The sequence below is a fragment of the Dendrobates tinctorius genome, unplaced genomic scaffold, assembly GCF_039654945.1.
Source record: "Dendrobates tinctorius isolate UK_male_01 unplaced genomic scaffold, ASM3965494v1 ptg000116l, whole genome shotgun sequence".
NCBI lineage: Eukaryota > Metazoa > Chordata > Amphibia > Anura > Dendrobatidae > Dendrobates > Dendrobates tinctorius.
Window position 1 is genome coordinate 27,328,760 of NW_027361784.1, and position 23,046 is coordinate 27,351,805.

Sequence of the window (23,046 nt, forward strand, 5' to 3'; positions counted from 1 at the left end):
GTCTGTGTTCTTAAGGCTAAGTGCACACATAGCAGAAATTTTCTGCTGAAAAACAGGACTCCCTTCCCAGAAACTGCACGTTTTCACCGCGCGGTTTCTAGACACATGGAAAAAGCCAGAAACGCGGAAAAAAACGTGAAATTAATGAGCATGCTGCGTTTTTTACCGCGATGCTTTTTTTTCGCGGTAAAAAATGCATCAATGTGCACAAAAAGTGCAAAATGCATAGAAATGAATGGAAAGCTTTTTCGCGTTTTTCCCACGGATTTTTGGGCAAATCCGCGGGAAAAACAGCGAAAAAAAACGCTGTGTGTGAACACAGCCTAAGGGGTTAAAATGTCTGCTTGGGGGTACGGTCACACATCAGTAAATGGTTTTTGTCCCCCACTTGTCCGATACATTGGAATTCTGTAGCATAGCAAACCGTATCTGTAAAAATCTGATACTACACTGCGGCTCTGTTTGATGCTTTTTTTTTTTTCCTCGCACCCATAGACTAATAGGTAAGGCTCATCCGACATTTGGAGGAAAATCATGCACGTTGCTATTTTTTTTCCCACCCATGTAGATTCAGTTAGTGAAAAACATCGTTCATCTGCACGGCCTCATTGAATAACATTGGTCCAAGTGCGATCTGATTTTTTTTTTTTTTTCCCACGGATAGCACTCGGACTGAAAATACAGTTGTGCGCACAAGCCCTTAAAGTGACTTGTTGCTATGGATTAGGGAAAGAAAATGGAACTTTTGCTGCCTTATCCTTGTATTATAAAGTGAATCTGCACAGAATTTTGCAATTAAAAAAAAAAAAAGCGACCATGTTATAAAGTTATTAACTTCGTGTGCTCAATTGCTCAGAGCGGATTCCCTTGGAAAGTGCAGGAACCCCACCAATGTCAGACATGTAACTATCAAAGACTGCTTGTTATCTGAGATGTCACATTACTCTGCTGTCTTGAATAGCGCAAACCAGCCCAATCCTGACACTATAGGAATGGGTGGACTGGTGGAAAGTTTGGTTTGGGTGCCCGAACTTCAACCAGAAACCTATTGAAAATAATGAATACCTGAACGGCTAAGAAAAAAAAAAAATCTCTTGCCTCGCAACTGCAACCCCAAACTTCAGCAGGAAGTCTGTGTTCGGTGTTCAGTCCGGTAGGAGCGCAGACCGTTTCGCCTATCTCTAATTCGTTATATATGTGAATGGAGAAGCAGATGAGATGACAATGCTCGCACCTTCAATTGCTCCACTTTGCTGTTGCAGATTCACTCGTTATTGATGGGGAAAAATATCACTACAGACGGCGTTGTCTACGCACCAAACACCAATCGAGAATACAGAGGACCTCATTAATCATATCCATCATCTGATGCGTCTATTCACAGCATTAGTGTGAATATAGCCGCAACACAATGTACCGCAAGGGTCTGCTTAACTGAACCCTGACCACCCGGGCTCAAGGTTTGGTTCAAATCTTTTCTCTGTATGAAACTGGACGGACCTGCTTGGAAGCAGACTATATTTTATTTATAGAATTGTAACCCCCCCCCCAAAAAAAAAATAGTTTTCCAAAATGTATTTCTATAGGAATGATTAGGGACGTGTACATTAGGGTGACCGGATCTCATATGGGGGGGGAAAAATGTCGGAATTTTGTCCGTCTGGACCCCACAAAACGATTCCCCTTTCCAGATATTGAGAGAGCCAAAATTTGAGCTCGATCAAACGACGTTAACCCGTGCCGCTCGTCGCTCAAAGTTTGAAAAAATCCAAATTGAGGTATTTTAAGATTTAGGTATTTTGCATAGTCTGTTAGACTATAAAGAATGTGACGACAACATTGCAGAAATAGCCCTGACCAAATTTTCGAACCATTTGTGGTATTTGAATGCAGAGTTGGTGGGATTATCGTTTTTTGATCCCACCATTACAGACAATGAAAAGTTGTTAATGGCTAATAAATTGCTCAGTAGCACAGATGAACCATCAGAGCACGCTAACCTACATGAGTTGATAATTTTACATAGTTATCTAATCTATTCTAGAGCTTTTGTTAAAGTAGTTTTTGAAACGTCAGAATATAATGCTCGGCATTTGCTTACAACTTGCAGGACATATTGCTTTTGTTCTTCATCTTTTGTCAGAAGGTCGTTAAAGTCTGTTACTTCCTACCTCTTTTAATTTTTCTTTCCTAACTTTTTGGATTTACAACCCTAGCGTGCTCTGATGGTTCATCTGTGCTACTGAGCAATTTATTAGCCATTAACAACTTTTCATTGTCTGTAATGGTGGGATCAAAAAACGATAATCCCACCAACTCTGCATTCAAATACCACAAATGGTTCGAAAATTTGGTCAGGGCTATTTCTGCAATGTTGTTGTCACATTCTTTATAGTCTAACAGACTATGCAAAATACCTAAATCTTAAAATACCTCAATTTGGATTTTTTCAAACTTTGAGCGACGAGCGGCACGGGTTAACGTCGTTTGATCGAGCTCAAATTTTGGCTCTCAATATCTGGAAAGGGGAATCGTTTTGTGGGGTCCAGACGGACAAAATTCCGACATCGATTTTTTGCGGTCACCCTAGTGTACATGGTGTCTCCTAGACCCTGGTGTACCCGGTATGCGGCCCCTGCGAGGTGTAATGGCAATCATAGGTCTCCTCTGTGAACCACGGTTAGCATGGAACCTTACAAAACTAGCGAAGGTGGCAACGTCCCACAATCCGGATGCAGCCCTGCAGTATTTCGGAGCAGGGCCTGCACCTTCTGGTTCCTTTGTAGAAGTTTAGCTGATGCTACGCAAGTCCAGAACCGTGTGAAAGGGTCTACGGTAATAATCGCTACTCACACTTTAGTAACGGCAGACAATATATTTGCATTTGATGATTGTGTACAGATGCATGTGATCCATTGTCACAACACAGAAAAGCAGAAGTTTGGTTTTTATTTTTTTGCACAGTTGGGGACAAGCCCAGTGTGGGAGTGATGCTCGGAAGTACTTCTTGGCATCCATCATTCTGATCCCAGCTGCTCCATGGTATATGGTCCTGATCTCTCGCACTGTCCCATTTATTTGTATATCATCCCATAGTGAACAGTTCCCATCACACTCTCTACACGTCAGGGAAAAAACACTTTGGTTGTGTTGTTGTACAGAGTTTTTGCCAGCTCCTCCGGTTCCTCTTCTCTCACCGCTGCCATTATCTCCAGCACCTGCCTGCGATAGAGAAATGTACAATAGTCATTCAGTTCATTCATTATCTGTCTTTTCGTATACTAGTGGGGGATCATAAGACCCCAAAATCCTAAAGAATCCTTAATGTATGGCGTCCATATAAACGATAGCAGAGGGAGCGACTGCTTACACAGGTGGACAGTTGTTGGTACCTTCTGGTAAAGTAAGAAACATACAATGGTCACTGATAGAACAGAACCGGATATTTCCATCACTTAAAGGGAACCGCTCGGGCAGCGTACATTAGATCCTGGCTGTATGATGGCAGCTAGGTATAATCATCTCTGGTGTGTCAGAGAACATGTCCCAAGATCTGACCATAGACTGAGATCAGGCTAGTCTGACTCTTCCCAGCACTGCTGCAAGTGATCAGGTTTCTTTCTATAAGAAAATCCTGCCAAATCTGCTGCAGTGCTGGCAACAGTTGGCCTAGTCTCATCTCTGGTCTGCAGCCGGTGATTGACAGGTCTGTCTCATAGCGAGAGTTTTGTCATTCACCTAGCAGTGCTGTGAACGGCCGGAGTCGTGGCTACCGGACAGATGGTTAAAGAATATTTTCTATGGAGCGTTACGGAGAAATAAAGCCAGGATCTGATTGATGCTGCCCAAACCATGACTGGCATTAATCAGGTGACAGGTTTCCTGTAAAAGACGTGTGTGATCAGAAAATAACTTATTAAAATTTGCTATCTTAAATGTATTTTTAAAATAAACTGAGGTTTTTTGTTTTTTTTTTACAATTTTCAATATCGCTATGTATATAAAAAAAAAAAATTTTGCAATTCTAATGTTAGAATCCTAGTTCCTGTCTGGGATAGGTGACTTTTCAGTAATCTTTATCACCACAGACAAGATTGCAATGAAAGGTAACAATATTATACAAAGCTGATAAGCCTCTTCCATTCACAATAGGTGATGTCACGGCTCACCTCCTCCTGTACAATGACTGATAACACCTCTATATACAGTAGATAACACAGAATCCACCATTCACAATAGGTGATGTCACGGCTCACTTCCTCCTGTACAATGACTGATAACACCTCTATATACAGTAGATAACACAGAATCCACCATTCACAATAGGTGATGGCACAGCTCACCCCCTCCTGTACAATGACTGATAACTTTATATACAGCAGATAGCACAGGATCCACCATTCACAATAGGTGATGGCACAGCTCACCTCCTCCTGTACAATGACTGATAACACCTATTATATAGTAGATAACACAGGATCCACCATTCACGAGGCAGTCACAGCTCACCTCCTCCTCCTGTACAAGTGTATAGCGCAGGATGCACCAGTAACAATCCGTGTAAACCGGTGACACACTGAATGTATACTTAGTACATCAGTTTTCCATCTGCGTTTCCTCGCTAACAGTGAATGTGTAACACAAGTTTGGACAGTATCTGCTTTAGTGGAAAAAATTGATGAGAGAGAAAATGGAAGCGCTGGGATGACAGGCGAGAAAAATATCTATCCAGTTCTCTCTGATGGTAACACTGAGACGGCAATATACATTTATCTACATTCTAAGGTCACACACATGGGCCGGGGAAACAATGTACAATTATTCATTAAATGGCAAACTTTTTAGTGACCAGTGCCAGGCAGCTGCTGCCAAGGCAAAAAAAAAAACTCATAGGAAGCATTAAAAGAGGCAGAGATGTTCAGGACGAGAAAATAGTTTTGCCTCCATACAAGTCACTAGTGCAGCTGCACTTAGATACTGGGGACAGTTTCGGTCTCCGATGTATAAGAAGGACAAAGCTGAACTGGAGCGGGGGCCGAGAAGAGCGACCAAGGTTATTAAGGGAATGGGTGGAAGAAGGCAGAAGGCGGGTTATCGGGGGGGGCAAAGGCTTGGGAGCAATGTTATTACAATGTATAAATATATAAATCTTTATAAATATATACATCTTTCTAATGATCTTGTAACACCAAAGCCTGCATTCCAACAAGGCATTCTCTAGGTCTAAAGGTAAAAAGGCTTAATAATCAAGATGCAGATTCTCTACTGTAAGAGCTTTGAGACTATGGATACTCTAAGATACAAGCACAAACTATGGATTCTCTACTGTACAAGTGTGACTATTTACTTTATGAGCAGTGAGACTGGATTCTTTACTGTAAGAGCAGTGCAACTGGATTCTTTACTGTACAAGACATGAAACCATGGATTCTATACAAGCACAGATTATGGATACTTTATTGTATGAAAAGTGAGTATAAATTTACAGTAAAAGTGAGATTATGGGTTCTTTACTGTACGAGTAGTGAAACTATGGATTCGTAAGACTATGGAACTTTATCACGACTCGTTGCACTGGTCAACTGACCAAACAAGTTAGATGGAGCAATTAGCATCAGCCTCACGGAGTTTTTTTGCCTTTGTCTGGATCAACATGATAGGTTACAGGTTGTGCTTGTTGGACTTATATCTAACTGCAACCTGAAAGACTGGCATATGCTTCCACACAGAGACTGTAGATGACTCAGACCCTACTATGTCCATGTGAACAACAGGAATCAAATAATAGACCTAGTGGCAAATGTGAAAATTGCAAGATTTTAGCTATTTTATGATATGAATAAAAAAAAATATATATTTTTTAAAGATACATCTTAGATAAAACTGTGATGTAATCTATAGGTCTTTCACTTTAATGTTATGGCATACAGCTCGGTTATACTAGAGAACGCGCGTCGAGGTTTCAGTCCTTGGAGAAGCCCCAGCTGAAGGCGCACGATACTCACACAATATGGCACGGCTCATTCCTGTCCTTCAGACAATGTCCTGCTTCCCACTTCTTCTTAGTAGGGAATACGGTTTTCACGTACTTTGAGCCAGCATGAGTATTTTTCACTCCGCACCATGGGGCATCTATCATGAAAGCAGAACACAAGCATCATCCTCTGTACACAAATCCCAAACCCAAAAGGTCATTTAATTTTCTACCAGAAAACACTTCTGTCCATTCCTTGATGTGGAACGAGATCATCGCTTTTCGGCTACACATGGTATAAAAATGTACATTTCCCCCAGTAAAATCCGCCCGTCTTGTGCTTACCTGTCTCTATCATCAGCCTCTCGCTAGGGATGGACTTCAGCACTTCCAAGTTGGCCTCAGTTTTTAATGAACTGGTAGAAGAAAATGAAGAACGTGAATGGGGCAAAATGACCGTTACATCCTTTAAGAGCCTTCATTAACGACAGTTGTCACATAATGGATTGTCAGGATTCAGAAATGGCGTAATTGAACAACACGTGACAAATTACACTGTATCATTATTTACCAGAAACTAGGCTAAAAATGGAGAGGCAGTGTGTCAAAAATTAAGTACACCCTTACAGCTTCAATGGAATTAAAAGGGTTAAAGTAGAAGCCAGGTGCTACTAATCAAATGCCCTTGATTCATTCTTCCATCAGCAAGTTTGACCCCCCCCCAAAAAAAAACAGAAGTTTACAAGGTCATCTCCAAACAATTTAGGGTCCATGATTATAGACAGTCTGCCCAGGAGTGGACGTCCAAGCAAATTCACCCCAAGCTCAGACTGTGCACTGCTCAGAGAAGTTGCAAAAAAAACCTAAAGAGCTAAAGCTCAAACTCTAAAGGCCTCAGCATGTTAAATGTTCAAGTTCATGAACGTACAAGTAAAAAAAAAGGAACTGAATATGGCTTGTTTGGAAAGGTTACCGGAAAAAAAGCCTCTTTGTTCTAAAACCCATGTGAACAAATCACAACACATATCAAACAATGTCCTTTGGACAGACAAGACCAAGGTGGAGAGGTTTGTCCGCAATGCCCTTGTATCACACTTGGCGACACCACACATCAGCACAAACTCCTCATACCGACTGTCTGGCACGGTGATGGAGGGGCGATAAATTGGGCTTATTTTGCAGCCACAGGACCTTGAGCACCTTGGGGTCATGGAGTCAACCTAGAGTCAAGTATGAGGCTAACTATCCAAACGTAGAGCTTGGCCGAGACTGGGTCATTCAACGACACAATGATCCCAAGCATTTCAGCAAATTTGCACCAAAATGGCCGAAATAAAGAAACTTCCGATGTTGCAACAGACCGTAGTCCAGATCTCAACCCAATAGAAACACTAAGAGATCTGTGCTGAAATGAACGCTCACAAGCCTCACTGAACGTCAGCAACATTGTAAAGAAGAGTAGACAAAATTTTTCCAGAACAATCATACACAAGTTATTTCTGTTAAGTATTTCTAAACACTGATTCATAGGGTGTACTTACTTTTTCACATAAGCCTCTTGCATTTTGGCCTAGCTTTGTTAAATAAAGATTCCATGTAATTTGTCATGTGTCTTATCTATCTGATGTTGTATTTACCTAATTTTAAGAACTTTTAAAGCACCAGATGTTTTTCATTCTATCCTGATCCTTAAAATTATAAAATTTAAAAAGGCGGCATTTAATTTTTCTTATGACTGAGTGAACAAAAGATAAATATTTGGTGGACGCCCTTTGCCTCTCAGTTCTTAATGGATCTCGACAGGAGATTGTTCCAAACATCATGGAGAACTGACCCCAGATCTTTGGTAAATGTCGCTTGTGCAGATCCTTCTGTCTTGTAATCCCAGAGGGATGGGATGATGTGAGATCAGGAGTCTGTGGGGGCTGGATCATCACTTCCAGGACTCCTTGGCCTTCTTACTGACATTGGCTGGATGTTTAGGGTCATTATCCGGGTGCAGAATACATTTTGGAGTCAACTAGACACCTCCCTGATAGTATTACACGATGGATAAGTATCTGCCTGTATTTATCAGCATTGAAGACACCATTAATCCTGAAAAATCCCCAACATGCCTTCTGTTTCAGCCAAATACTTCAAATTATTACTCCTTAGTCCTGAGCACCTGCTGCTATTTTTCTGCACCCTGGTTCCTATGTTTTTTTTATGCATAGTTGAGTCACTTGGCCTCTATTTGTAAGATATGGCTTTAGGCCCAAATTCATCCACATAGTTCACCTCTGGCCAGACTTTTCTGACCAGTAGATGGTGTAGCTGGGTCCCACTGATTATTTCTGAGCTGATGGCACTGCTGGACATCTACCGATATTGAAGAGAAGTAATCATGCTGTGTCTTTCATCTACTGCACTAAGTTTCCACAGTCGACAACTGGGTCTGCAGTTATCAAAGTTGACATTTTCTTGGTGGTTTTTCAAAACAACATCAACACAGATTGAAAACCAGTCTGCTTTGAAATCTTTCCCTGGGAGAGACCTTGCTGATGCAGTATAACTACCTTGCATCTTGTGGCTCTACTCAAGTCTTGCCAGAGTATATGACCTGTGACATGAAACTCTACCACAACCTCACCCTTTATAGCAGATTTTGGCTGTTCCTCACCCAGTTTTAAGCCTCCTACACAGCTGTTTCTGTTTCCGTTAATGACTATGTTTCAATTTTCAATCTACATATGAGTGGAGACAAACTTTTTGTGACAATCTTACTGACTTTGTGTAAGTGTGCTCAGAAGGATTGATGGGATTTTGAAGGAAAAGGGCGGTCACCAAATACGGATGGGATTTAGATTACTCTTTCCTTCAGTTTGCATTTTATTAATTGATTAAAAATAAACTTAACTCTTCTCTTTAATACTGTGAACGGTGCAACAACAACAACAAAAATTGCCAGCATTGCTGTTTTTTTTCACGCCTCCTCACCCAAAAATACTTAATAAAAAAAAAACACCAAAAAGTCCAATGGACCCCAAAACAGCACAAACAAAAACTACAGCCCAGACCGCAAAAACCCAACCCTTCATACAACTCTATCAAACAAAAGGGGTTTCAGGTCCAAGAACAGGCCGCCAATATCTGATCAATGACTACTTGCTAGTGGGCAGAATCGGGAGATTGGGGGGGGGGGGGGGGGGTTCAGCTGCAGGAATAGACATTGCCACCAGTACAACGAGGAGTCACAGCCATGCCTCTTCAATCCGCTGATCTGTGGGGGATCCAATATTTAGTTCTGAAAGCCCCCTTTAATAAGGAGTTTCTGCTCACCAGCCATTAATGCCAATATAGAGATCTAAGGCCACGATTGCTTCTGCGTCCTCTTTTGTGCCATCAAATGAGTGGACCTAAACAAGGAGACATCATGTGACCGTCCGATAACGAGGAGACGTCATGTGACCGTCCGATAACGAGGAGACGTCATGTGACCGTCCGATAACGAGGAGACGTCATGTGACCGTCCGATAACGAGGAGACGTCATGTGACCGTCCGATAACGAGGAGACGTCATGTGACCGTCCGATAACGAGGAGACGTCATGTGACCGTCCGATAACGAGGAGACGTCATGCGACAGTCCAATAACGACCCAATACATAATAATTAGCAGAAATTATCTCATCCCAGATTGTTCTATTCTATTTTCTGTATATGATAATGAAGACTAATATCTTGTCTGAAAGGGGCAACGGCCATATATGACAGATAACAATGTGCACTAAGGTCTGTGGGAGAGTGTTCTGGGCATGGTCTGTGACCTGTGCAGAGGTCATTGTGCAGGGAGGAGGAGGTGAGCTGTGATATCTATTGTGAATGGTGGATTCTGTGTTATCTACTGTATGTAGAGGTGTTATCAGCCATTGCACAGGAGGAGGAGGTGAGCTGTGACATCTATTGTGAATGGTGGATTCTGTGTTATCTACTGTAGATAGAGGTGTTATCAGTCATTGTACAGGAGGGGGAGGAGGTGAGCTATGCCATCACCTATTGTGAATGTTGGATCCTGGGTTATCTACTCTATATAGAGGTGTTATCAGCCATTGTACAGGAGGGGGAGGAGGTGAGCTATGCCATCACCTATTGTGAATGTTGGATCCTGGGTTATCTACTCTATATAGAGGTGTTATCAGCCATTGTACAGGAGGTGGAGGTGAGCTGTGACATCACCTATTGTGAATAGTGAATGCTGTGTTATCAGTAAGTAATGAGCGAGTATAATCGTTGCTCTGGTGTCCTCCGAGTATTTTGGTGCTCTCGGAGATTTTGTTTTCTTCGTAAGAGATGCATGATTTGCAGCTGCTAAACAGCATGAATACATGTGTGGAATTCCTAACAAACAGGCATTCCACACATGTATTCAGGCTGTCTAGCAGTCGCAAATCATGCAGCTGCGCCTTCAAACAATAAACCTCTGAGCACGCCAAAATATTCGGAGATTTCCCGAGCATGATCGGGGAAACCCAGGCAACAAGTATACTCGCTCATCAATACTTATTAGTCATTGAACAGGAGGAGGAGGAGGTGAGCTGCGATATCCCTTATTATGAATGGTGGATCTTGTGTTATCTATGGGTATTTGGGCCTGAATTTGTTAATTACACCATTACTTCACTTGTGCTGGTTTGGATATATTTATATGCTCAGGTATGCAGTCTAGATGTAAACTAAAAAAAAAAAATTCTGTTCACTGACATCAAGTGAAGTTTTTGAAAATGATAAGATTATATATTGAAAAGCTGTGGAATCTCAGGAGACCAGATACTCACCACTCCTCCGACACAGCGCTCGCGATTTCTCTGCATTATATCTGAAGTGGCACAAAGGAAGAAATATTGAGTATGAATAATATAATACACTAGCTGAAGAGCCCAGCGTTGCCTGGGCATAGTAACCAACTGTGGTTATAACAAATTATAATGATTATATTGCGTATAAAAACATTTCACATCATATATTCAACACTACAGATTTGCAACACAAATTAACTAAACGATTACACAAGTATTGATAGTATTTTATTTTCAACTCATTCAAGAGCCTTTTGATAAACAACATTTTTGGTTTTTCCTTTCGGTGCAAAGATGAACAGATTTTTGGCAGTTCCAACTCTTGAACAGACCACGTAAAGTTGACCATGAGAAAAGCATGGAGATTGCAAATCGATCCCTACTACTTTCAAGGACTGTCCCTGAGCATTGTTAATGGACATTGCAAATAGCAGTTGAACTGGAAACTGGAGGCGTTTAAAATCCAAAAACAAATCAGATGGAATGAGTGGAATTCTTGGAATTAACATGTCCTCTCCTTTGGCACATCCTGTTTCTGAGCTGGGTATCTAACCCTATCCTGTGTGATACTGACTGCTGAGCTGTGTACCTAATCCTATCCTGTGTGATAATGTCTGCTCAGCCGTGTATCTAATCCTATCCTGTGTGATACTGACTGCTGAGCCGTGTATCAAATCCTATACTGTGTGATACTGACTGCTGAGCCGTGTATCTAACCCTATCCTGTGTGATACTGACTGCTGAGCCGTGTATCTAACCCTATCCTGTGTGATACTGTCTGCTGATCCGTGTGATTCTAATCCTATTCTGTGTGATACTGACTGCTGAGCTTGTATCTAATCCTATCCTGTGTGATACTGACTGCTGAGCTGTGTACCTAATCCTATTCTGTGTGATAATGTCTGCTGAGTTGTGTACCTAATCCTATCCTGTGTGATAATGTCTGCTGAGCTGTGTACCTAATCCTATCCTGTGTGATACTGACTGCTGAGCCGTGTATCAAATCCTATACTGTGTGATACTGACTGCTGAGCCGTGTATCTAACCCTATCCTGTGTGATACTGACTGCTGAGCCGTGTATCTAACCCTATCCTGTGTGATACTGTCTGCTGATCCGTGTGATTCTAATCCTATTCTGTGTGATACTGACTGCTGAGCTTGTATCTAATCCTATCCTGTGTGATACTGACTGCTGAGCTGTGTACCTAATCCTATTCTGTGTGATAATGTCTGCTGAGTTGTGTACCTAATCCTATCCTGTGTGATAATGTCTGCTGAGCTGTGTACCTAATCCTATCCTGTGTGATACTGACTGCTGAGCTTGTATCTAAATCCTATCCTGTGATACTGACTGCTGAGCTGTGTACCTAATCCTATTCTGTGTGATAATGTCTGCTGAGCTGTGTATCTAATCCTATCCTGTGTGATAATGTCTGATGAGCTGTGTATCTAATCCTATCCTGTGTGATACTTTCTGCTGAGCTGTGTATCTAATCCTGTCGTGTGTTACTGACTGCTCAGCCGTGTATCTAATCCTATCCTGTGTGTTACTGACTGCTCAGCCGTGTATCTAATCCTATCCTGTGTGATACTGACTGCAGAGCCGTGTATCTAACCCTATCCTGTGTGATACCGACTGCTGAGCCGTGTATCTAATCCTATCCTGTGTGATACCGACTGCTGAGCCGTGTATCTAACCCTATCCTGTGTGATACTGTCTGCTGAGCCGTGTATCTATTCCTATCCTGTGTGATACCTGACTGCTGAGCTGTGTATCTAATCCTATCCTGTGTGATAATGTCTGCTGAGCTGTGTATCTAATCCTATCCTGTGTGATGTCTGCTAAGCTGTGTATCTAATCCTATCCTGTGTGATACTGACTGCTGAGCTGTGTATCTAATCCTATCCTGTGATACTGACTGCTGAGCTGTGTATCTATTCCTATCCTGTGTGATACTGACTGCTGAGCCGTGTATCTAATCCTATCCTGTGAGATACTGGGCTCCCTCTGCAGTCTGTGTCAGAGGGTGGTCTGTGTTGGCACAGTAATAAATTGTGTTATTTCCAGCTTTACAGAAGGACGATAACACCATAGAAATGATAAGAATAAGGCTGTGTGCACACGCTGCAGATTAGGTGCGGATTCATCCGCGCGGATTTTGTAAAATCCGCAGGTCAAAATACCTGCGGTTTTACCTGCGGATTGCTCTGCAGTTTTGCCCTGCGATTTTTCATCTCCTCAATGGAGGAGATGGCAAACTGCAGGGGAATCCGCAGAAAGAATTGACATGTCAATTCTTTCTGCGGATTGAAAACCGCAGATAATCCGCGCGGAAAATTCCGCACCGTCTGCACTGCGGTTTTTGATTCCCTTAGGGAATCATGGTACTGTACACCGCAGCAAAAGCTGCTGCGGGTCCGCAGCGGCCAAAACCGCTGCGGAACCGCAGCAAAATCCGCAGCGTGTGCACACAGCCTTATAGGCAAAGTTGTTTGGTGAATTGCAACGCGTGGGGTTAAAATTTCGCCTCACAACATAGCCTATGACGCGCTCGGGGTCCAGACTGTGCCAAATTTTGTGGCTGTAGCTGTGACGGTGCAGATACCAATCCCGGACATACACACATTCAGCTTTATATATTAGATAAGAGACAGGGATTGCTATACGAGCTGGACAGCAGGAAAGACAAATTGTCACATAGCCACAAGTTCACAGAAATGCTTCCTTTAGAAGGTCACCAATAGGGGCAGCTCCCTACAATTTTTGTTACGAGTTCAATGGGAGATTTATACGCCTGTCCTCAGTGAGCTCCCCCTAGTGGTGGCTGCATGCAAACAAACTTTTTAGTTTTCTAATGTGTGTAAATATCAGACAAATTTGAGTTTAGTGTCTGAATAAAGGACATTAAACCCTATTTTATTATTACAATATTAAATTAATTCTCATATAATTTAGGTTCTAGAATGAAATTTTCATGGTAAAAAAATGTGCGCCTGGTCTCCTTCAAGACTCCGAGACTCACCTAAAAACTCCTTGTGTGCGTTTCTGCAGTGCAGGAACATGGGGAGTTTACATTTCTCGGCCAAAGTGAATTGCATCTCGAAATATCTGAATGGAAAGAAAATTAAGATTTATAATCAAAATGCTAACAATACGGCGCTTGTAAAAAAAAAAAAAAAAAGTATGTGCCCCCTTCCAAATGTCCCAGTTACTGCACATTCAGATTAACTGGTTCCTGATCTTAAAGGCAATGTGCCATCAGAAAATGTTAAGGTTTTTTTTTAATAATTTTATTTTTCATCTCACTATATTCATAAAAAGATGATATCTGTACATTATCACACTGACCGCGAGAGCCAAGATTACACTCCTGTTTGTTATTGAGCACATGGACATTAGCAGCTGCTAGACCTTATTTGTTTATATAGGAGTATAAACTGAGCATGCTCTAATCTAGGCAAAGGTCACTGTTGGGGGGAGGAGGTGAGCTGTGACATCACCTATTGTGAATGGTGAGTCCTGTGTTATCTACTGTATATAGAGGTGTTATCAGTCATTGTACAGGAGGAGGAGGTGAGCTGTGACATCTATTGTCAATTGTGGATCCTGTGTTATCTACTGTATATACAAGGTGTTATCAGTTATTGTACAGGAGGAGGAGGTGAGCTGTGACATCCCCTATTGTGAATGGTGGATCCTGTGTTATCTACTGTATATAGAGGTGTTATCAGTCATTGTACAGGAGGAGGAGGTGAGCTGTGACATCTATTGTCAATTGTGGATCCTGTGTTATCTACTGTATATACAAGGTGTTATCAGTTATTGTACAGGAGGAGGAGGTGAGCTGTGACATCCCCTATTGTGAATGGTGGATCCTGTGTTATCTACTGTATATAGAGGTGTTATCAGTCATTGTACAGGAGGAGGAGGTGAGCTGTGACATCACCTATTGTGAATGTTGGATCCTGTGTTATCTACTGTATATAGAGGTGTTACTTTTCATTGTACAGGAGGAGGAGGTGAGCTGTGACATCCCCTATTGTGAATGGTGGATCCTGTGTTATCTACTGTATATAGAGGTGTTATCAGTCATTGTACAGGAGGAGGAGGTGAGCTGTGACATCACCTATTGTGAATGTTGGATCCTGTGTTATCTACTGTATATAGAGGTGTTACTTTTCATTGTAATCCTGTCTGTGATGACTATGAAGCAGCTGAAAAGTCTTCTGTACAGAACAGGAAGTAGTATTATAGTACGACCTGTGTGAAAATCGCAAGATTTTGTTTTCCATATAATGATATGGAAAATTTAAAAAAAATATAAAGAAAAATATAAAGTATATATACATTTAACATAGAAAAACAAATATTAAAAAAGAGGCCATTTTTTGACACCAGATTACTTTTAAAGTGGCATAGTCTCACATTCGTAGTTTGCCAATCAGTTTCACTGTTACTTTTCCAAATGGTTTTTGGCTGCTTATTTGCTACAGATGAAATACCGTATATAAACCTACGTGGGCCAAGAAATGTTTCTTACTTGAGTTGTGTTTCCTTTGGACAGAACTGCAGTCTATCAAAGTCTGAAAGGGTAAAAGGAAGAGAAAGTAACACACAGACGGTACGATTCCCTGCAGTCCTATGTAAAACCTCAGATATTACCATGATTGTGCAGGATAACGAAACGTGGGACGGTAAAAACTCCATTTATACTTCACTCACTGACAGCGGAATTCAAAGAATAAAAATATGAATAACCCCCTATAGCCATAAAAATGAAGAAATAAAATAAATGGCCGATCAAAATAAAACATGAAAGAATGGGTAAGAGAAACAATTGTAAACCCTAAAATTGTGTTTTTTCATTGTCGCCTCTTCCTAAAAAGACACAGATGGAAAAAGAAAACGTACACGTCTCCGAAAATCATAACGTACCAATTTTTTTTTTTTTTTTTTAAAAAACATATTTCTGATTTTTTTTACTACTAGAAAAAAAAATTACTTTTACAAGTTTGGATCCGCTGTAAGCAACTGACCTGGAAAATACGGTAATTTTTTCTGCACATTTTTTCACCATTTCACCGCCCTCGGAATTTGTTTCCCTTGTTTTTCAGCAAAAGATATTGTAACATGAATGGAGTCATAACAACAACTCGTCCCACAAAAACCGATCATTGGGGGCAGAAGAGGCAGCGGAGACAAACACAGTAAATGTCAGAACTGTCAGAGGCAAGATCAGGGTTACACTTACCCAAACCGCACTCCCCGACAGCCACCACCCTCCCTGCACTCTCCTTTATCAGCTTCTGTAGATCGGACAGATACTGGTCGGGGTCTCCAGCCTCAAACTCTCCACACCGGGTGGGATGGCAGCCGACCGTACTGAAGAACCGATCTGTGAAACGCACCGCATTAGAATTCTCACACAACACAAAGTATATACAAAGTAACAGTGAGCGCAGCTCTGGGGTATAATACAGGAGGTAACTCAGGATCAGTAATGTAATGTATGTACACAGTGACTGCACCAGCAGAATAGTGAGTGCAGCTCTGGAGTATAATACAGGATGTAACTCAGGATCAGTAATGTAATGTATGTACACAGTGACTGCACCAGCAGAATAGTGAGTGCAGCTCTGGGGTATAATACAGGATGTAACTCAGGATCAGTAATGTAATGTATGTACACAGTGACTGCACCAGCAGAATAGTGAGTGCAGCTCTGGGGTATAATACAGGATGTAACTCAGGATCAGTAATGTAATGTATGTACACAGTGACTGCACCAGCAGAATAGTGAGTGCGGCTCTGGGGTATAATACAGGATGTAACTCAGGATCAGTAGTGTAATGTATGTACACAGTGACTGCACCAGCAGAATAGTGAGTGCAGCTCTGGGGTATAATACAGGATGTAACTCAGGATCAGTAATGTAATGTATGTACACAGTGACTGCACCAGCAGAATAGTGAGTGCAGCTCTGGGGTATAATACAGGATGTAACTCAGGATCAGTAATGTAATGTATGTACACAGTGACTGCACCAGCAGAATAGTGAGTGCAGCTCTGGGGTATAATACAGGATGTAACTCAGGATCAGTAATGTAATGTATGTACACAGTGACTGCACCAGCAGAATAGTGAGTGCGGCTCTGGGGTATAATACAGGATGTAACTCAGGATCAGTAGTGTAATGTATGTACACAGTGACTGCACCAGCAGAATAGTGAGTGCAGCTCTGGGGTATAACACAGAATGTAACTCAGGATCAGTAATGTATGTACACAGTGACTGCACCAGCAGAATAGTGAGTGCGGCTCTGGGGTATAATACAGGATGTAACTCAGGATCAGTAATGTATGTACACAGTGACTGCACCAGCAGAATAGTGAGTGCGGCTCTGGGGTATAATACAGGATGTAACTCAGGATCAGTAATGTATGTACACAGTGACTGCACCAGCAGAATAGTGAGTGCAGCTCTGGGGTATAATACAGGATGTAACTCAGGATCAGTAATGTAATGTATGTACACAGTGACTTCACCAGCAGAATAGTGAGTGCGGATCTGGGGTATAATACAGGATGTAACTCAGGATCAGTAATGTATGTACACAGTGACTGCACCAGCAGAATAGTGAGTGCAGCTCTGGGGTATAATACAGGATGTAACTCAGGATCAGTAATGTAATGTATGTACACAGTGACTGCACCAGCAGAATAGTGAGTGCAGCTCTGGGGTATAATACAGGATGTAACTCAGGATCAGTAATGTATGTACACAGTGACTGCACCAGGAGAATAGTGAGTGCAGCTCTGGAGTATAATACAGGATGTAACTCAGGATCAGTAATGTATGTACACAGTGACTGCACCAGCAGAATAGTGAGTGCGGCTCTGGGGTATAATACAGGATGTAACTCAGGATCAGTAATGTAATGTATGTACACAGTGACTGCACCAGCAGAATAGTGAGTGCAGCTCTGGGGTATAATACAGGATGTAACTCAGGATCAGTAATGTAATGTATGTACACAGTGACTGCACCAGCACGATAGTGAGTGCAGCTCTGGGGTATAATACAGGATGTAACTCAGGATCAGTAATGTAATGTATGTACACAGTGACTGCACCAGCACGATAGTGAGTGCAGCTCTGGGGTATAATACAGGATGTAACTCAGGATCAGTAATGTAATGTATGTACACAGTGACTGCACCAGCAGAATAGTGAGTGCGGCTCTGGGGTATAATACAGGATGTAACTCAGGATCAGTAATGTATGTACACAGTGACTGCACCAGCAGAATAGTGAGTGCAGCTCTGGGGTATAATACAGGATGTAACTCAGGATCAGTAATGTAATGTATGTACACAGTGACTTCACCAGCAGAATAGTGAGTGCGGATCTGGGGTATAATACAGGATGTAACTCAGGATCAGTAATGTATGTACACAGTGACTGCACCAGGAGAATAGTGAGTACAGCTCTGGAGTATAATACAGGATGTAACTCAGGATCAGTAATGTATGTACACAGTGACTGCACCAGCAGAATAGTGAGTGCAGCTCTGGAGTATAATGCAGGATGTAACTCAGGATCAGTAATGTAATGTATGTACACAGTGACTGCACCAGCAGAATAGTGAGTGCAGCTCTGGGGTATAATACAGGATGTAACTCAGGATCAGTAATGTAATGTATGTACACAGTGACTGCACCAGCAGAATAGTGAGTGCAGCTCTGGGGTATAATACAGGATGTAACTCAGGATCAGTAATGTATGTACACAGTGACTGCACCAGGAGAATAGTGAGTGCGGCTCTGGGGTATAATACAGGATGTAACTCAGGATCAGTAATGTATGTACACAGTGACTGCACCAGGAGAATAGTGAGTGCAGCTCTGGAGTATAATGCAGGATGTAACTCAGGATCAGTAATGTAATGTATGTACACAGTGACTGCACCAGCAGAATAGTGAGTGCAGCTCTGGGGTATAATACAGGATGTAACTCAGGATCAGTAATGTAATGTATGTACACAGTGACTGCACCAGCAGAATAGTGAGTGCAGCTCTGGAGTATAATACAGGATGTAACTCAGGATCAGTAATGTATGTACACAGTGACTGCACCAGCAGAATAGTGAGTGCGGCTCTGGGGTATAATACAGGATGTAACTCAGGATCAGTAATGTAATGTATGTACACAGTGACTGCACCAGCAGAATAGTGAGTGCAGCTCTGGGGTATAATACAGGATGTAACTCAGGATCAGTAATGTAATGTATGTACACAGTGACTGCACCAGCAGAATAGTGAGTGCAGCTCTGGGGTATAATACAGGATGTAACTCAGGATCAGTAATGTAATGTATGTACACAGTGACTGCACTGACGTTTGTGACGGTTATGTTGGTATTCTTGGTAGTGACCTCAGAGAGCTCTGAGATGCCCTCTAGTGGTGAGTGCAGGCAGGATTTGTGGCCTGTACCCCGGGCTGTTACTAGAGTGGGTGTAGGAGCTGCAGTTGGACTCGGCACTTGGAGACCTTATAGACCATAAAAGTCCCATTCCCCAATATGAGAGGACCAATAATACTGAAGACCTGTGACAGTCCGGGTCCCTGGTAGAGACTGATTGAATCTTCTTGTTACACCGCTGACTGTGTCTATTATCAGGATATATAGAAAATACCAAATCTGTTCCCAGAAATAGCGCCATGAGCGGGTACCATTGGTCCGGACCATCTCGATCGCCTCTTTGCTCTCTTGTAGGTTTCCTCCTGTGATCATACACTGCAGAGTAACAGATCGGAGGTCTCGTTAGTGTCAGACGACTCCTGATTGATTGCACTGTACGTGGTCAGCAAAAAAGAGCTTCTTAAGGTGACACCGCACCCAAAATGAAAGTTTAATGTTTTGGGTTTTTTTTTATATTATTATTTCCTTCTAAGTTATAATCCCATGGAACATGTGAATCGATAACTACGGGCGCAGCTCTTACCTTCTCCACACCGATCTTCACAGCACGTTCAATAATGTCTGCAAAGTCATCTGTAAAGGAAACATATAAAGCGCTAGTGCTGTGCGATGCTGGGAGGTCAGAAACTAGCGTCACGTGTGGCTCTCCGGCCTGCCGCCTGTGGCCCCTGACTCCCATTGCCCTGCATGTCTCTGGTCTCTCTTCAAAAGGCACTGTAACAATCTGTATGTAGTCGGCTCCCCCTAGTGGTGTGTTGTGGTATTTCTGTACGGTATTGCGGTGTTATTTATGTGCCCTGTATGGTAGTGTCAGATCCCATACACCCGTCTACCATGCCTGGCTCTCCCATACGCAGGAGCGCTCCATTGTTCTCTAGATATCACTGGCAGTGGCTGATATTAAGGAGAACAAGAGGATCGAAAGTCCAAAATCGTACATGCCGGATCCTTCGCTGCCCGACAGTCATCTCTTTGGATATTCCATACGCAGTAAACTGTCGATATCAGCGGCTTTGCAAAAACTCTTACTGCTTCTCTTATTCATTCTTGTCTGGACTATTGTAACTCTCTTCTAATCGGTCTCCCTCTTACCAAACTCTCCCCTCTCCAATCTGTCTTGAATGCAGCAGCCAGGATCATATTCCTCACCAATCGTTACACCGACGCCTCTACCTTGTGCCAGTCATTACACTGGCTACCCTTCCACTCCAGAATCCAGTATAAACTTATTACCCTCACCCACAAAGCCCTCCATGGCTCAGCACCACCCTACATCTCCTCCCTTGTTTCAGTATACCACCCTACCCGCGCCCTCCGTTCTGCTGATGACCTGAGGTTAGCATCCTCAATAATCAGAACCTCCCACTCCCGTCTCCAAGACTATACACGTGCTGCGCCAATTGTTTGGAATGCACTTCCCAGGTCAATACGATTAGTCCCCAATCCCCACAATTTTAAGCGTGCCCTGAAAACGCATTTATTCAGACTGGCCTATCGCCTCAACACATTAACCTAATCTATCCCTGTGTGGCACAGCCAAAAGTTTTACCATTACCAGGTTCCCCGCATCATGTTCCCACATGCTTTATGCATCCATTAGCCCTCTGTGTCTGTACTGTTACACACTTAACATTATGGCTGGTCCATACAATCAGGGCAACTGTTACCACCCACCTTTCGTGTCTCCCTCTTTCCTCATAGACTGTAAGCTTGTGAGCAGGGCCCTCATTCCTCTTGGTATCTGTTATGACCTATGTTATTATTGTTATGCTGTAATGTCTATAGTCTGTACAAGTCCCCTCTGAAATGTAAAGTGCTGCGGAATATGTCGGCGCTATAGAAATAAAATGTATTATTATTAGTATGTTTGGGGGGTCTTAAAGGGGTTGTCCACTACTTTATCATGGCCTATCCTTAGGATAGGTCATCAGTGTCTGATCGGTACCTCCGCGAATCAGTTGTTCCTGATGTCGGCGGCGGGATCTGCTCAGTTTCAGAGCTGCACAGCTCCATCCTCTGCACAGTGGCCACGGCCGGGTACTGCACATCCGCCACCTATTCCTATCCAAAGGGTGTTGGTGTGCAGTACCCAGCTGCGGCCACTGTCCCGTCGATAACTGAGCAGTTCCGGCCACCGCCGCCATCAGGAACCGCTGATCGGCTAAATTAACAGGAGCAATAGTCATCTATGAGCAAAACTCACCTGGATGTTTCCTTGTGCCTCTGTACAATCCCCTGAACATGGGATCGGTCAGATTTATTCCAATGTCTAGGAACAAGCACAAAGCAGAAATGGACATCAGGGCAAGTCACACTGTGGGCGCAATGCATCACTGGAGTTTTTGCTAAAATGATGGATTTTACTCCGGAAGAAAAACAACAAAAAAATAAACAAAAAAAGAAAAGACGCAATAAAGAATCGCACCCGACGGTTACACCAGATCACATGAGCGCAGCGGCGGACACTTCAGCCTATAACTACTGGACAACCCCTCAAATCACAGTCATTAGCATAACTGGGGCTTACAGGGCTTGTCCAGACATTAGGTCAGCAATATCAGATGGGTTGGGGGTCCGACACCCCACTGGTCAGCTATTAGCAGGTCCTGTGACCACTGGATAAAAAAACAGTGTATAAAATGGGAACGGCTTTGTACAGAGACAGTATCTGATCCCGGGTACTGCGGCTCAGCTCCCATCTACTTCTATGGGGAGGGAGCTGCAGGACTGGAAACGGCCACTACGGAGTAAATGGAGTGGTGAGATTCCGGCCAACTTACAATAGGTATCGTGGGGGTCATGAGCCGGACCCCGCCGATCTCATATTGAAAGGACAGGTCATTAATACCATAGTCCTGGACTTTTATAGATATTGGGTTTTGCGCCATTCGCCTTCTATAGTGTCTGTGCTGCACTGCTTATTGCCGCTGCAAAATGAGCAAACTGAGACTCCGTCATGGAGCTCTTCTGAGGAGGCGTTTTGAACATTTATCTCCTTTAAAGGGCTTGTCCGGGGTCTGCAGTCACTCTATGTCCTGACAGCACAGAACACGATGTCGGGATTCTCCGCTTCCCGGCAGTCACACCACCACAGGTATGGGATTTGCAGAATTCCGGCCACATTCTGACTAGATGTTTCCGGCCTCGAGGCCGCGCACGACTAGTCGGCACGTGACCGCACATATCACCCCCGACAGCACGCACACTGCGAGTAACTGCAGACCCGGACGGGCCAAAACAAAGGCACTAAAATAAAAAAAACAGGCCTCCAAAAGTGGACAACCCCTTTAAAGGAAAAAAAAAACGTGATTTTTAGCAATGAAACCTGGCCCTGTCCTACAGCCCCAGACTTAGCCTACCGGGCATGCTGGGAGTTGTAGTTCAGTCCCTGCAGGCAGCTGATTTACAACCCACAGATAAGACACCAGAGATACAACACAGACAAGGAGGCTGGGAGCAGGAATCCTCTCACCGATGAATCTGAGGAGTGACATAGCGAACCCAGCGTGGCTGATAGTGAGGTGTCGTTCGTGAACGATCCGATACACAGAGCCGGCTCCCTGCTGTGAACGGAAAGAGCCGGCTCTGCAGGAGGAAGGAGCCGTTTCTTTTTTTTTCTGGCGCCTGGAAGCAGTGAATCCTGACTGTGACTCATCTGGGGGGGAGGAGCGGTCAGGAGAGGAGGAGCTGTGGGTAAATGCAGGGGAGTTAACCCTTCAGTCCCAAATACATAGTCACACACTATATGTGCCA

General features: G+C 43.1%; 1 protein-coding gene across 2 annotated transcripts; it reads right to left on the reverse strand.

Annotated features, from left to right (window-relative positions):
- Window positions 1–2,855: 2,855 nt before the first annotated feature.
- TATDN1 (TatD DNase domain containing 1) lies at window positions 2,856–22,923 on the reverse strand. 2 transcript variants are annotated; one of them, XM_073590303.1, is made up of 12 exons: window positions 22,766–22,923; window positions 21,497–21,562; window positions 19,817–19,866; window positions 19,545–19,608; window positions 16,065–16,208; window positions 15,354–15,396; window positions 13,836–13,921; window positions 10,791–10,831; window positions 9,296–9,372; window positions 6,320–6,390; window positions 6,006–6,132; window positions 2,856–3,222 (listed from the first exon to the last, which is right to left on the reverse strand). In XM_073590303.1, the coding sequence occupies exons 1-12, from the start codon at window positions 22,785–22,787 to the stop codon at window positions 3,126–3,128; spliced, it is 888 nt and encodes a 295-aa protein (XP_073446404.1). In that variant the 5' UTR covers window positions 22,788–22,923; the 3' UTR covers window positions 2,856–3,125. The 2 variants fall into 2 exon arrangements, with proteins under 2 accessions (XP_073446404.1, XP_073446405.1); XM_073590304.1 differs by having other exon boundaries at window positions 22,653–22,786.
- Window positions 22,924–23,046: the final 123 nt, after the last annotated feature.